This window comes from Entelurus aequoreus, linkage group LG21, assembly GCF_033978785.1.
Source record: "Entelurus aequoreus isolate RoL-2023_Sb linkage group LG21, RoL_Eaeq_v1.1, whole genome shotgun sequence".
NCBI classification, from domain to species: Eukaryota; Metazoa; Chordata; class Actinopteri; order Syngnathiformes; family Syngnathidae; genus Entelurus; species Entelurus aequoreus.
This window is the reverse complement of record NC_084751.1, coordinates 21,207,225-21,221,525: the sequence shown is the minus strand read 5'-3', so window position 1 is coordinate 21,221,525 and position 14,301 is coordinate 21,207,225. Positions and strand designations below refer to the sequence as shown.

Sequence of the window (14,301 nt, the reverse complement as noted above, 5' to 3'; positions counted from 1 at the left end):
TTTATATTTGCTTGTAACGCTGGATGTTTCTTCACTATTCTTTGCACTTAAAAATACTTTTTTGTCTAATGAATATGACTGGAACATTCGAGCATTATGTTTGTGTTCAATTACAGTGGGTGTGTTTATCCCAAACATTCTTGCCACTTCATTTTACACACTATATCATTTTTAAGTCTTTTCTTTTTGACATATGCCACAATAATATCAATTAAAATTGTACCGTGACCTTTTGATCATCCTAAACATCTGTCTATAAAATTGTTCTAAGTACACCTCTGCATAACATTGTACCATTATTAACATTAAAGAAAACAAGAAAAGAAATATAGATCAACTTACAACAAAGAATAACTTTATTAACATTGTTTTGTCGTCTCTAACAGAAAAGTGCGAATAATAAACTACAATTTAAAAAAAAATCCTTATTTAAACTATAACATTTTTTTGACCGACTTCATGCTGAAAAATTTAATTAGTATAACAAATAAATTCAAATTGATCAGTAACATTAACTCCGGAGCACAATATATAGAACACTTTAACTAACAAAACCAAAATTAATAAAACAATTTGTGCTGATTTTTTTTTTGTAATTTAAAATGAGGAAGTCATTTTATGCCGGTCACATGTGCCCCCCGCCTTACCATTTGAGAAGGACAGGGTCTAATTGAACAGATGTGCGCTTGTCAGTCCCCTAAACAAGTGCTGATTTGGCTAAATCGCGTGTGTTCTGTAGATTGTATTGAGTTGTGATACATTTCAACCCAGTCCCTCTTGTGGGGTGAAAACTTGGTATCATTTTTACAAAACTAATATTTTTGAATTTTGACCATTTAGTGTGCAGCAGTTCAGGAGTTGAAGGGTTGGGTTACACAAATACATAACAAGAGTATGTAAGTACCGTATTTTTCGGACTATAAGTCGCAGTTTTTTTCATAGTTTGGCCGGGGGTGCGACTTATACTCAGGAGCGACTTATGTGTGAAATAATTAACACATTACCGTAAAATATCAAATAATATTATTTAACTCATTCACGTAAGAGACTAGACGTATAAGATTTCATGGGATTTAGCGATTAGGAGTGACAGATTGTTTGGTAAACGTATAGCATGTTCTATATGTTATAGTTATTTGAATGACTCTTACCATAATATGTTACGTTAACATACCAGGCACGTTCTCAGTCGGTTATTTATGCGTCATATGACGTACACTTATTCAGCCTGTTGTTCACTATTCTTTATTTATTTTAAATTGCCTATCAAATTTCTATTCTTGATGTTGGGTTTTATCAAATAAATTTTCCCAAAAAATGCGACTTATACTCCAGTGCGACTTATATATGTTTTTTTCCTTCTTTATTATGCATTTTCGGCCGGTGCGACTTATACTCCGGAGCGACTTATACTCCGAAAAATACGGTAGCCATAAAATAGAGGGCTGTCTTCAAGATGGTTATTAGAAGTTGCTTTATCAAAACCGAAAACCATGTCACAAAACCGTTATAAGATCCATCCGAACCGTTCCAGCCCTAATACAGTTCCCACTTTCCCACTGTAACAGATCGCTAGCTACATCAGCATTATTGGGCTGAGAATACGCTGTGGTATACAATAACAATAAATTGGCTTCTACTGATTGGGTTGAGCGCTCATCTTTCTTATTGTTTTCCCAGGGAATGACGTTCCAGAAGAAGGCGGCTGAAGACCGACTTGCCAAAACAAATTCCAGTCAGTCCTTCCTGGCCCGGCAGAGACAAGCCACCAGTTCACGTCGCACCTACCCAGGCCATGTGCAGCCAGCTACCGCAAGGTAGAGAGGCAGAAAACATGCAACAGCAAAACGACCTTTGAAATCCTTCTTTTCCCCCAATGCAGTACCTTTATGTGCCCATCAGGCATATATCTATTCCCATTGATTTGAACTTCTATTGATTTTCTTTCTTTCCACCCTTCTTGGTCAGATCTGCAAGGTAGAGATGCCAGACAAGACTTGCACCACTTTTATTTCCACTCAAACATTTTTGAACCCGACTCAATCATGATGGCAGACCATTTCTTGTAGTTTAACAGTCTGACTAATACTAGCCTCAAACACTCAACTTCTGACCCTTCTGGGAGATGAATCAATTCCCTGATTTACATTTTTCGTGCATAAATATCTTGTTGCAGTATTATGTTAACGTCTTAGTTTACTTCGTCATATACAGCACAATCTCCCAAGTCATACAAGTGGATAAATGGGTTAACTGTGTGTGCATGATTTTCAACAATTGATTGCTCAATATAGCATCTGTTTGCTAAAACAAATGTGCGTTTTAATGGATATTTAGTTAATTGTATTGTTCTTATTGTACATGTCTGGTTCTATGTTTATAAGTACAATTTTTGTTTCCAATTCACTGCACATCAAGGGTGTCCAAATTAATTGCACTAAAAGCTGCATACTGAAAAGTTGAAGCATGCGTGGGGAATGTGGATGATAAAAACAAACATTATCAGGCATGTGAGCATCCTTTAAGAACAAAAAGAGGCAAACTGACAAAAAAAGAAGAACATTTCGACACAAAGTGTAGCCACTCAAGCCTCACGAGAAAATGTTAAAAATCAAGACTACATTTCCTGCATTTCTAAACTACATTTTACCTTTAGATTTATTCTCATCTACCAACCTCTTTTGGCTGTTTTTTGGACACTTAATGTACCATATTTAGTAGGGCTGTGAATCTTTGGGCTGTGATTCTCGATTCAAAAACGATATTTTTCCGATTCAAAACAATTCTCTATTCATTCAATACATAGGATTTCAGCAGGATCTACCCGTCTGCTGACATGGAAGCAGAGTAGTAGATTTTTGTAAAAAGCTTTTATAATTGTAAAGGACAATGTTTTATCAACTGATTGCAATAATGTAAATTTGTTTCAACTATTAAATGAACCAAAAATATGACTTATTTTATCTTTGTGAAAATATTGGACACAGTGTGTTGTCAAGCTTATGAGATGGGATGCAAGTGTAAGCCACTGTGATACTATTGTTCATTTTTTATTTTTTTTTATAAATGTCTAATGATAATGTCAATGAGGGATTTTTAGTCACTGCTATGTTGAAATTGTTACTAATATTGATACGGTTGTTGATAATATTCATTTTTGTTTCACTACTTTTGGATTGTTCTATGTCGTGTTTGTGTCTCCTCTCAATTGCTCTGTTTATTGCTGTTCTGAGTGTTGCTGGGTCGGGTTTGGTTTTGGAATTGGATTGCATTGTTGTGGTATTGCTTTGTATTATTTTGTTGGATTGATTAATTAAAAAAAAAAATATAATTAAAAAAAATAGATTTTTGAAAAATGAGAATCGATACCGAATCGTACAACGTGAGAATCGCGATTTGAATTTGAATCGATTTTTTCCCACACCCCCAATATTTTGTGTTTTTCTACTTCATTATCATTGAAAATGTGATGTAAATTAAATAACATGCATGCAAAAAACTCAGAAAATGTTTCCCATTTGGCAACTCTATCCTGTAGCCCCGCCCCCTCGGGTAATATACTTTCGGTGTTGTGACCTCTGTTTACGTCCGTTACGTCAAAAACATACTTTCTCACTGGCTACTAATAAATGCTCTGGAACCACAACTGGTTCGGAATTAATAGTGTTCGGATTGTAATCATCCAAATATGATTAGCAACAAAGTAGACAGCCGTCAACGTTGTGGCTCAGAAAAAGAACGCAGGCGACAACAAGTAAGCTCGCTAGATGATGCTAACTATGGTAACTTGCGAGCTTGTTTCGGCGCCCTGTGCGGCGTTTAGACAAGAGGAACAGCGAGTACCTGCGGCCGAGGCGAGTGTTCAACATAACAGATCTCATTCTCTAAATATCGTAGCAGGTTTACATAGTTCACCCACGAAAGGTTTGTTTTAATATTTCATTAAAAAAACGCGGAAGTGATATTTTGACGTGAAAATAATGTTTAAAAACATGAATTTCCACGTTTTTTGCAGATATTTTACATGCCTGCATTATATATATATATTTCAAGGCAGAAAAAGCTTTGTGGTGTAGGTCATTATTACTTATTATTACTGCTCTTTTTCCTTGCATTTTTACTGTTGTTTTTTTTTTGTTCGATTTAATTATGACCACAAACTCTTATCTGCGGAATGCAAAATGTCCCCGGGGCTACACTTTGGACAGCCCTGCTGTACAACTTTCTATGATGACATCGGAAAAGGCCAACAGACACTTAAGGGATTGTCTGACTCTGACAATTGAGACATTTCTTTTTCTGCCAAAAACTGTGCCACTTGTGTGACTTTAGAGGTTCCACTGTAATCCGGATGCAATATATGACATCATTAAGTGTCATAATTGTCCGGTTGGTATTTTAGTGTACCCGTACTGTAGATTCTCATATTGGTGCCAACATGTTAAATAGAACATGCAAACTGAAGGATATATAGAGTTGATCCATCCCCTTTCAAATTGCAATTTTCCAGAATGACATTATACAAGATATTGGAGTACGTCATCCCAGAGTTTGTGGGTCTTTACCTGTTCTTTCTAATTAACCCTCTTAATTTGACATCCGCTTTGCCACAAGTTGCTGCTAACGTTCTCTGCTTTCTGACCGTGATCTCCTGTTCTCAACTCCCCACTGACAGCAATATCCCAGCATGACTGGCACACCAATGACCCGGCCCGGTCTGTGGCCCGTGCTGGCCTCAACCAGGGCGAACTCGAGGCGCGCGATGCATGAATTACCCCGGCTTGCATATCTTTGCGTTGACTGCAAGTAACCCCAGCACCAGCACCGTCAGCACTAACAACCTTCTGCTGCTTTGCAATCCCCATACGTGCCAGCAGAGAGCGACGTTGGAAAAGCAAACCCTCATGTTCTCGTCCATGTTTGTTTATCCTCATCCTAACTCCATCCGCGCCCCCTCACGGACTCACCTTCTGTGCTTCCAACCTGCATCAGGTCTGTTACAACCTTTCTGTTACAAAGGCCAGCACAGTGACAGGATACCTCAAATATTTTATTTTTTTTTCCCACATGTTCAGTTGGGAATGGATGTCAGTATTGCAAAAGGAAAACTGCAGTCGTACACCTTCAAGTATTTAAGTACCCCTCTAGTGCTTGTGGTTATGTTAACAATGTAACAAAAAAGCTTTAACCTCACCTTAAAAGGTTGGATTTTATAGACATAGGATGGGAACATTTTCATACAGGATACAAGTTACAAGAAGTTAAGTATTTTTATTTAAGTTTGTATTCTGTGAACAAATGACTTGGACACCAACTCTCGCTTGTTTTTATGTCCAAGAAACTAAAAAGTAAGCTACAGAGAGAGTGGAAAAAACTTATAAAACTGCATTAGCTCATGTAGGTTAATGATTATGATAAGATGTTGAAAACCCCAATTTATGAAAATAGTCCTAAAACTAAATGATCACAGGTCACCTTTATCATGCAGCAGCATTGTACATTTTGTGTAGCTTTATTAATGCATATTTATGGTTTTATTTGCAGGGCTTTTGACATTTAAAAAAAGAAGTGGTGACATGCAAATATTTTTGGTTGATGTGATGCGGTTGAGTCCTCCGGTTTTAGTGCCTTTGCGGAGACGGTTAAGGCGATGCAAGCTGAGAAGGAAAATTGAGTTCCTTATACTTCTTTTACTCATCATTCTTATACTGTGTATTATTTCATGCAGTGCATATTTTATTATTTATTCTTTTGTGCGGCAGTGTTAGTATTTTATCACCACTTTTAACAGTTCCGTATGACATTCAAATACTGTTGAATTATCGTCTTATGCAACAGTGGAACGGCACAAAGAGGAACGGTTACTCTTTTTTTTGTTTTTTTTCTACTGGAAAAACATGATATAGGTCCTTAAAAGGGGTGTTTATTGTTGAATCTTAACGGGAAAAGCACATTTTTACCATTAAATTATTTTATTGGATTTACTGTTTTGTCTCTTAGGAATTAAATGAAAGAAACTCGTGTATTAAACAATTACTTTGCAGTCAATATTGAGGTGGATACATTCATTCAGTGGAATCTCCAAAACTGACATTTATCTGTTCCAGGGTTAAACCTAAATTTAAAGCTATAATCACACTTTGAACATGCCTGATACTTGAATTAAGAAGTGTAACATGAATCTGTGTGGAATTGACATTGTATTGCTCATATTGCACTGAGCAGCCTTTTCTGGTTCTATGGTTATCATCACACGTGTTTAGACACTGACTGGATTTGCTGACATCGGTTTGGACTGAGAGGCGACTTTGGAGGTTCCACTGTATTAAAATGAGTCCATTATTTATGACTGATAATGGGGGTCAGTGTAAATTTTGCACCGCAAATTAAGCACCTTGTGTTGTCTCAGAGTCACACAAGGGAGACATATTGGTGCTTGATTATGCAAATATCGTCAGAAAATATAAGTCCCTGATAGTGTTACTGAACTACTTAACTGTACAGAGAAGAAACACAACACTGCATTAACAAGGCATGGCGTGTGTGTTTGTGTGTGTCGCTCCGTGTTTTTCTACTCATTTGGACAATGACGTTGGAACTAACCTCCTATTTGCCAAGTTTTTTACTGCTTGTATACAAACACACAATGTACATACTGTAGTGTTCACAGCATAAAGGAGGCCTTGACCACTTTGAGGAAAAGGAAGTGAAAATAGTTTGGATGGATAGCATCTATCTGAAAAGTGTTTCTCCGTTTAAAAAATGTGCTTCCGACACTGTAAACACTTGGATATGACATTGTAAATAAAGCTTGTATAAGAAAAACTACATGTGTGTGGTTATTATTTAATCATTTATAATTCATTGAAGATTTTTGTCAGTGTGCTAATAATCTAACAGTGGTCATCACTGCACACGCCGGAAAAAAAAAGATGCTAAATGTGCTTCATTTCGGTGGTAAATTAATGCCGACTCAGCCATATTGTGCAAGTCATATTATTGTGTGAATGCTCCAAAGCATTCACACATATGGTTTTCTACACCAAAATTCATCGATTCAACTTCTTCTTCTCCAGATTTTGACAAGCTCTACCTACCACATTTTTCACCCGATTCAAATCGTTCCAACTTCAAACTGTTGAGCCTATTCGGTAATCGCGGGCTTTCCCTTGACAAATTCCAAACATTTCCAGATTTCCCAGAATTCCAGGTTTTCCGGGACATTTTTCCTATTCAAAATGAATTGGCCATTTTTTAAACGTCCCCCACATTTTTCAACCGATTAAAACCATTCCACCTTCAACATATTCCACTCATCCTCGACTTTCAAACTGTTATGTTTCCAAGTTTAAAAAAAAAATCCAGGAATTCCCAGAATTCCCGGTTTTCAAACCATTTGTTGACCCTTTTTCTGGCGTCTACTCTTTTCACATTTTTCAACCCACTTCGACCGTTCCACCGTTCAAACATTCCTCTTAATCAGGACAAAAAAAACCGAAGTTGTTTTTCAAACTGTAAAAATTCCCTGTTTTCCAGGAATACCTTAATACCATTTCACAATTAAAAATGTTACTACTTCGACATTTCTCGACTGATCTGAAAAATTACAACACCAACCATTTCAACTCATTCAGAACATTCAAGTCTTTTAACATTTTCCAAAAAATTCCTGCTTTTCCTGAAATTTCAATGAAATTCCCATTGAAATGAATGGGACATTTTTCAAAGTTTCACAATTCCTAAATTTTTCATCCGATTCAAACCGTTCCAACTCCAAAATATTTAGCCTGTTAAACTGTGTGCTCGCTCTCCTTCAACAATTTAAAAAAACTTCCCGGATTTTCAAGAATTCCCAGTTTTCAGGGAACATTTTCCCCATTCAAAATGAATTGTCCATTTTTTAAACATCCACAATTTGCACAGTTTTCAACAGATTCAAGCCATTCCAATATTAACACATTGCACTCATCCAACCAACACTTTCCCACGTTATAAACCAAATTCCGTTTTTCCTGGAAATTCAAACCATTCTTACATTCATATCACATTTTGTAAGCATTTCAGTTCAACTTCAGCATTGGAGTATTCACACGCAATTCCTTCAGGAATTGCCTCATCTAGTTGAAGATGTTGTCAGTGTGCTAATAATCTGGTTATGGTCATCTCTGCACACGCCGAGGCTCGAGCCCACGATCTCACAACTCATACAGACGATAGTAACCAGGACGAAAAAAAGATGCCAAATGTGCTTCATTTCGGTGGTAAAATAATGACGATATTAACTCAGCCATATTGTGCAAGTCATATTATTGTGTGAATGCTCCAAAGCATTCACACATATGGTTTTCTACACCAAAATTCATCTATTCAACTTCAACTTCTTCTCCCGATTTTGGCGAGCTCTACCGTCCACATTTTTCACCCGATTCAAACCGTTCCAACTTCAAACTGTTCAGCCTATTCGGGAATTGCGGGATTTCCCTTGACAAATTCCAAACATTCCCAGATTTCCCAGAATTCCAGGTTTTCCGGGACATTTTTCCCATTCAAAATAAATTGGCAATTTTTCAAACTTCCACCATTTCCACATTTTTCAACCAATTAAAACCATTCTACCTTCAACATATTCCACTCACCCTGGATATTCAAACTGTTATATTTCCAAGTTCAAAAAAAAATTCCAGGAATTCCCAGAATTCCCGTTTTTCAAACCCTTTTTTGGCCCTTATTTTCTGGCGACTACTCTTTCCACATTTTTCAACCCACTATGACCGTTCCACCGTTCAAACATTCCTCTTAATCAGGACAAACTGGAAAAATTCCCGGTTTTCCCGAAATTCTAGGAATTCCTTAATACCATTTATCAATTACATATGTTACTACTTCAACATTTCTTGACTGATTTGAAAAATTCCAACACCAATCATTTCAACTCATTCAGACCATTCTAATTTTTTACCATTTTCAAAAAAATTCCCGCTTTTCCTGAAATTCCCATTGAAATCAATAGGACATTTTTCAAAGTTCCACAACGCCCACATTTTTCATCTGATTCCAACTTCAAAATATTCAGCCTGTTTGGGAATTGTGTGGTCTACTTCAACAATTATTTTTAAAAAATTCCAGGATTTCAGTTAAACGTCAGCATTGGAGCATTCACACGCAATTCCTTCAGGAAGTGCCTCTTCTAGTTGTAAGTGATGTAGCGTCCCGAAAAAAACAGTAATGGTCCCTACCACTAGAGGCGCTAATGAGACTGGTCGACCAGTGGCACAGCTGTGGTCTATAGACTTTGAATGAACTTTTGAAGTATTTCCTTTATTTTCTGGACATGTTGGCCTCTCTATTAGCTGGATATTTGTCAGAGATCATATTATTTTGCCCCTACTGCACACTACATCATAATTACTTTCTATGATGACATCGGAAAAGGCCAACAGACACTTAAGGGATTGTCTGACTCTGACAATTGAGACATTTCTTTTTCTGCCAAAAACTGTGCCACTTGTGTGACTTTAGAGGTTCCACTGTAATCCGGATGCAATATATGACATCATTAAGTGTCATAATTGTCCGGTTGGTATTTTAGTGTACCCGTACTGTAGATTCTCATATTGGTGCCAACATGTTAAATAGAACATGCAAACTGAAGGATATATAGAGTTGATCCATCCCCTTTCAAATTGCAATTTTCCAGAATGACATTATACAAGATATTGGAGTACGTCATCCCAGAGTTTGTGGGTCTTTACCTGTTCTTTCTAATTAACCCTCTTAATTTGACATCCGCTTTGCCACAAGTTGCTGCTAACGTTCTCTGCTTTCTGACCGTGATCTCCTGTTCTCAACTCCCCACTGACAGCAATATCCCAGCATGACTGGCACACCAATGACCCGGCCCGGTCTGTGGCCCGTGCTGGCCTCAACCAGGGCGAACTCGAGGCGCGCGATGCATGAATTACCCCGGCTTGCATATCTTTGCGTTGACTGCAAGTAACCCCAGCACCAGCACCGTCAGCACTAACAACCTTCTGCTGCTTTGCAATCCCCATACGTGCCAGCAGAGAGCGACGTTGGAAAAGCAAACCCTCATGTTCTCGTCCATGTTTGTTTATCCTCATCCTAACTCCATCCGCGCCCCCTCACGGACTCACCTTCTGTGCTTCCAACCTGCATCAGGTCTGTTACAACCTTTCTGTTACAAAGGCCAGCACAGTGACAGGATACCTCAAATATTTTATTTTTTTTTCCCACATGTTCAGTTGGGAATGGATGTCAGTATTGCAAAAGGAAAACTGCAGTCGTACACCTTCAAGTATTTAAGTACCCCTCTAGTGCTTGTGGTTATGTTAACAATGTAACAAAAAAGCTTTAACCTCACCTTAAAAGGTTGGATTTTATAGACATAGGATGGGAACATTTTCATACAGGATACAAGTTACAAGAAGTTAAGTATTTTTATTTAAGTTTGTATTCTGTGAACAAATGACTTGGACACCAACTCTCGCTTGTTTTTATGTCCAAGAAACTAAAAAGTAAGCTACAGAGAGAGTGGAAAAAACTTATAAAACTGCATTAGCTCATGTAGGTTAATGATTATGATAAGATGTTGAAAACCCCAATTTATGAAAATAGTCCTAAAACTAAATGATCACAGGTCACCTTTATCATGCAGCAGCATTGTACATTTTGTGTAGCTTTATTAATGCATATTTATGGTTTTATTTGCAGGGCTTTTGACATTTAAAAAAAGAAGTGGTGACATGCAAATATTTTTGGTTGATGTGATGCGGTTGAGTCCTCCGGTTTTAGTGCCTTTGCGGAGACGGTTAAGGCGATGCAAGCTGAGAAGGAAAATTGAGTTCCTTATACTTCTTTTACTCATCATTCTTATACTGTGTATTATTTCATGCAGTGCATATTTTATTATTTATTCTTTTGTGCGGCAGTGTTAGTATTTTATCACCACTTTTAACAGTTCCGTATGACATTCAAATACTGTTGAATTATCGTCTTATGCAACAGTGGAACGGCACAAAGAGGAACGGTTACTCTTTTTTTTGTTTTTTTTCTACTGGAAAAACATGATATAGGTCCTTAAAAGGGGTGTTTATTGTTGAATCTTAACGGGAAAAGCACATTTTTACCATTAAATTATTTTATTGGATTTACTGTTTTGTCTCTTAGGAATTAAATGAAAGAAACTCGTGTATTAAACAATTACTTTGCAGTCAATATTGAGGTGGATACATTCATTCAGTGGAATCTCCAAAACTGACATTTATCTGTTCCAGGGTTAAACCTAAATTTAAAGCTATAATCACACTTTGAACATGCCTGATACTTGAATTAAGAAGTGTAACATGAATCTGTGTGGAATTGACATTGTATTGCTCATATTGCACTGAGCAGCCTTTTCTGGTTCTATGGTTATCATCACACGTGTTTAGACACTGACTGGATTTGCTGACATCGGTTTGGACTGAGAGGCGACTTTGGAGGTTCCACTGTATTAAAATGAGTCCATTATTTATGACTGATAATGGGGGTCAGTGTAAATTTTGCACCGCAAATTAAGCACCTTGTGTTGTCTCAGAGTCACACAAGGGAGACATATTGGTGCTTGATTATGCAAATATCGTCAGAAAATATAAGTCCCTGATAGTGTTACTGAACTACTTAACTGTACAGAGAAGAAACACAACACTGCATTAACAAGGCATGGCGTGTGTGTTTGTGTGTGTCGCTCCGTGTTTTTCTACTCATTTGGACAATGACGTTGGAACTAACCTCCTATTTGCCAAGTTTTTTACTGCTTGTATACAAACACACAATGTACATACTGTAGTGTTCACAGCATAAAGGAGGCCTTGACCACTTTGAGGAAAAGGAAGTGAAAATAGTTTGGATGGATAGCATCTATCTGAAAAGTGTTTCTCCGTTTAAAAAATGTGCTTCCGACACTGTAAACACTTGGATATGACATTGTAAATAAAGCTTGTATAAGAAAAACTACATGTGTGTGGTTATTATTTAATCATTTATAATTCATTGAAGATTTTTGTCAGTGTGCTAATAATCTAACAGTGGTCATCACTGCACACGCCGGAAAAAAAAAGATGCTAAATGTGCTTCATTTCGGTGGTAAATTAATGCCGACTCAGCCATATTGTGCAAGTCATATTATTGTGTGAATGCTCCAAAGCATTCACACATATGGTTTTCTACACCAAAATTCATCGATTCAACTTCTTCTTCTCCAGATTTTGACAAGCTCTACCTACCACATTTTTCACCCGATTCAAATCGTTCCAACTTCAAACTGTTGAGCCTATTCGGTAATCGCGGGCTTTCCCTTGACAAATTCCAAACATTTCCAGATTTCCCAGAATTCCAGGTTTTCCGGGACATTTTTCCTATTCAAAATGAATTGGCCATTTTTTAAACGTCCCCCACATTTTTCAACCGATTAAAACCATTCCACCTTCAACATATTCCACTCATCCTCGACTTTCAAACTGTTATGTTTCCAAGTTTAAAAAAAAAATCCAGGAATTCCCAGAATTCCCGGTTTTCAAACCATTTGTTGACCCTTTTTCTGGCGTCTACTCTTTTCACATTTTTCAACCCACTTCGACCGTTCCACCGTTCAAACATTCCTCTTAATCAGGACAAAAAAAACCGAAGTTGTTTTTCAAACTGTAAAAATTCCCTGTTTTCCAGGAATACCTTAATACCATTTCACAATTAAAAATGTTACTACTTCGACATTTCTCGACTGATCTGAAAAATTACAACACCAACCATTTCAACTCATTCAGAACATTCAAGTCTTTTAACATTTTCCAAAAAATTCCTGCTTTTCCTGAAATTTCAATGAAATTCCCATTGAAATGAATGGGACATTTTTCAAAGTTTCACAATTCCTAAATTTTTCATCCGATTCAAACCGTTCCAACTCCAAAATATTTAGCCTGTTAAACTGTGTGCTCGCTCTCCTTCAACAATTTAAAAAAACTTCCCGGATTTTCAAGAATTCCCAGTTTTCAGGGAACATTTTCCCCATTCAAAATGAATTGTCCATTTTTTAAACATCCACAATTTGCACAGTTTTCAACAGATTCAAGCCATTCCAATATTAACACATTGCACTCATCCAACCAACACTTTCCCACGTTATAAACCAAATTCCGTTTTTCCTGGAAATTCAAACCATTCTTACATTCATATCACATTTTGTAAGCATTTCAGTTCAACTTCAGCATTGGAGTATTCACACGCAATTCCTTCAGGAATTGCCTCATCTAGTTGAAGATGTTGTCAGTGTGCTAATAATCTGGTTATGGTCATCTCTGCACACGCCGAGGCTCGAGCCCACGATCTCACAACTCATACAGACGATAGTAACCAGGACGAAAAAAAGATGCCAAATGTGCTTCATTTCGGTGGTAAAATAATGACGATATTAACTCAGCCATATTGTGCAAGTCATATTATTGTGTGAATGCTCCAAAGCATTCACACATATGGTTTTCTACACCAAAATTCATCTATTCAACTTCAACTTCTTCTCCCGATTTTGGCGAGCTCTACCGTCCACATTTTTCACCCGATTCAAACCGTTCCAACTTCAAACTGTTCAGCCTATTCGGGAATTGCGGGATTTCCCTTGACAAATTCCAAACATTCCCAGATTTCCCAGAATTCCAGGTTTTCCGGGACATTTTTCCCATTCAAAATAAATTGGCAATTTTTCAAACTTCCACCATTTCCACATTTTTCAACCAATTAAAACCATTCTACCTTCAACATATTCCACTCACCCTGGATATTCAAACTGTTATATTTCCAAGTTCAAAAAAAAATTCCAGGAATTCCCAGAATTCCCGTTTTTCAAACCCTTTTTTGGCCCTTATTTTCTGGCGACTACTCTTTCCACATTTTTCAACCCACTATGACCGTTCCACCGTTCAAACATTCCTCTTAATCAGGACAAACTGGAAAAATTCCCGGTTTTCCCGAAATTCTAGGAATTCCTTAATACCATTTATCAATTACATATGTTACTACTTCAACATTTCTTGACTGATTTGAAAAATTCCAACACCAATCATTTCAACTCATTCAGACCATTCTAATTTTTTACCATTTTCAAAAAAATTCCCGCTTTTCCTGAAATTCCCATTGAAATCAATAGGACATTTTTCAAAGTTCCACAACGCCCACATTTTTCATCTGATTCCAACTTCAAAATATTCAGCCTGTTTGGGAATTGTGTGGTCTACTTCAACAATTATTTTT

The 14,301-nt window shown here is 37.1% G+C and overlaps 1 protein-coding gene across 3 annotated transcripts in view; it reads left to right on the top strand.

Annotated features, from left to right (window-relative positions):
* hook3 (hook microtubule-tethering protein 3) overlaps positions 1-6,841 on the top strand; it is a 59,577-nt gene extending 52,736 nt beyond the window's left edge. The window contains exons 23-24 of one of the 3 annotated variants that reach the window (XM_062031156.1): positions 1,681-1,817; positions 1,969-6,841. In XM_062031156.1, coding sequence (XP_061887140.1) covers positions 1,681-1,817; positions 1,969-1,981 — 150 coding nt within the window. In that variant the 3' untranslated portion in view covers positions 1,982-6,841. Of the gene's footprint in view, positions 1-1,680 lie in introns of all 3 variants that reach the window. The other 2 variants (XM_062031155.1, XM_062031157.1) reach the window with 2 other exon arrangements.
* Positions 6,842-14,301: the final 7,460 nt, after the last annotated feature.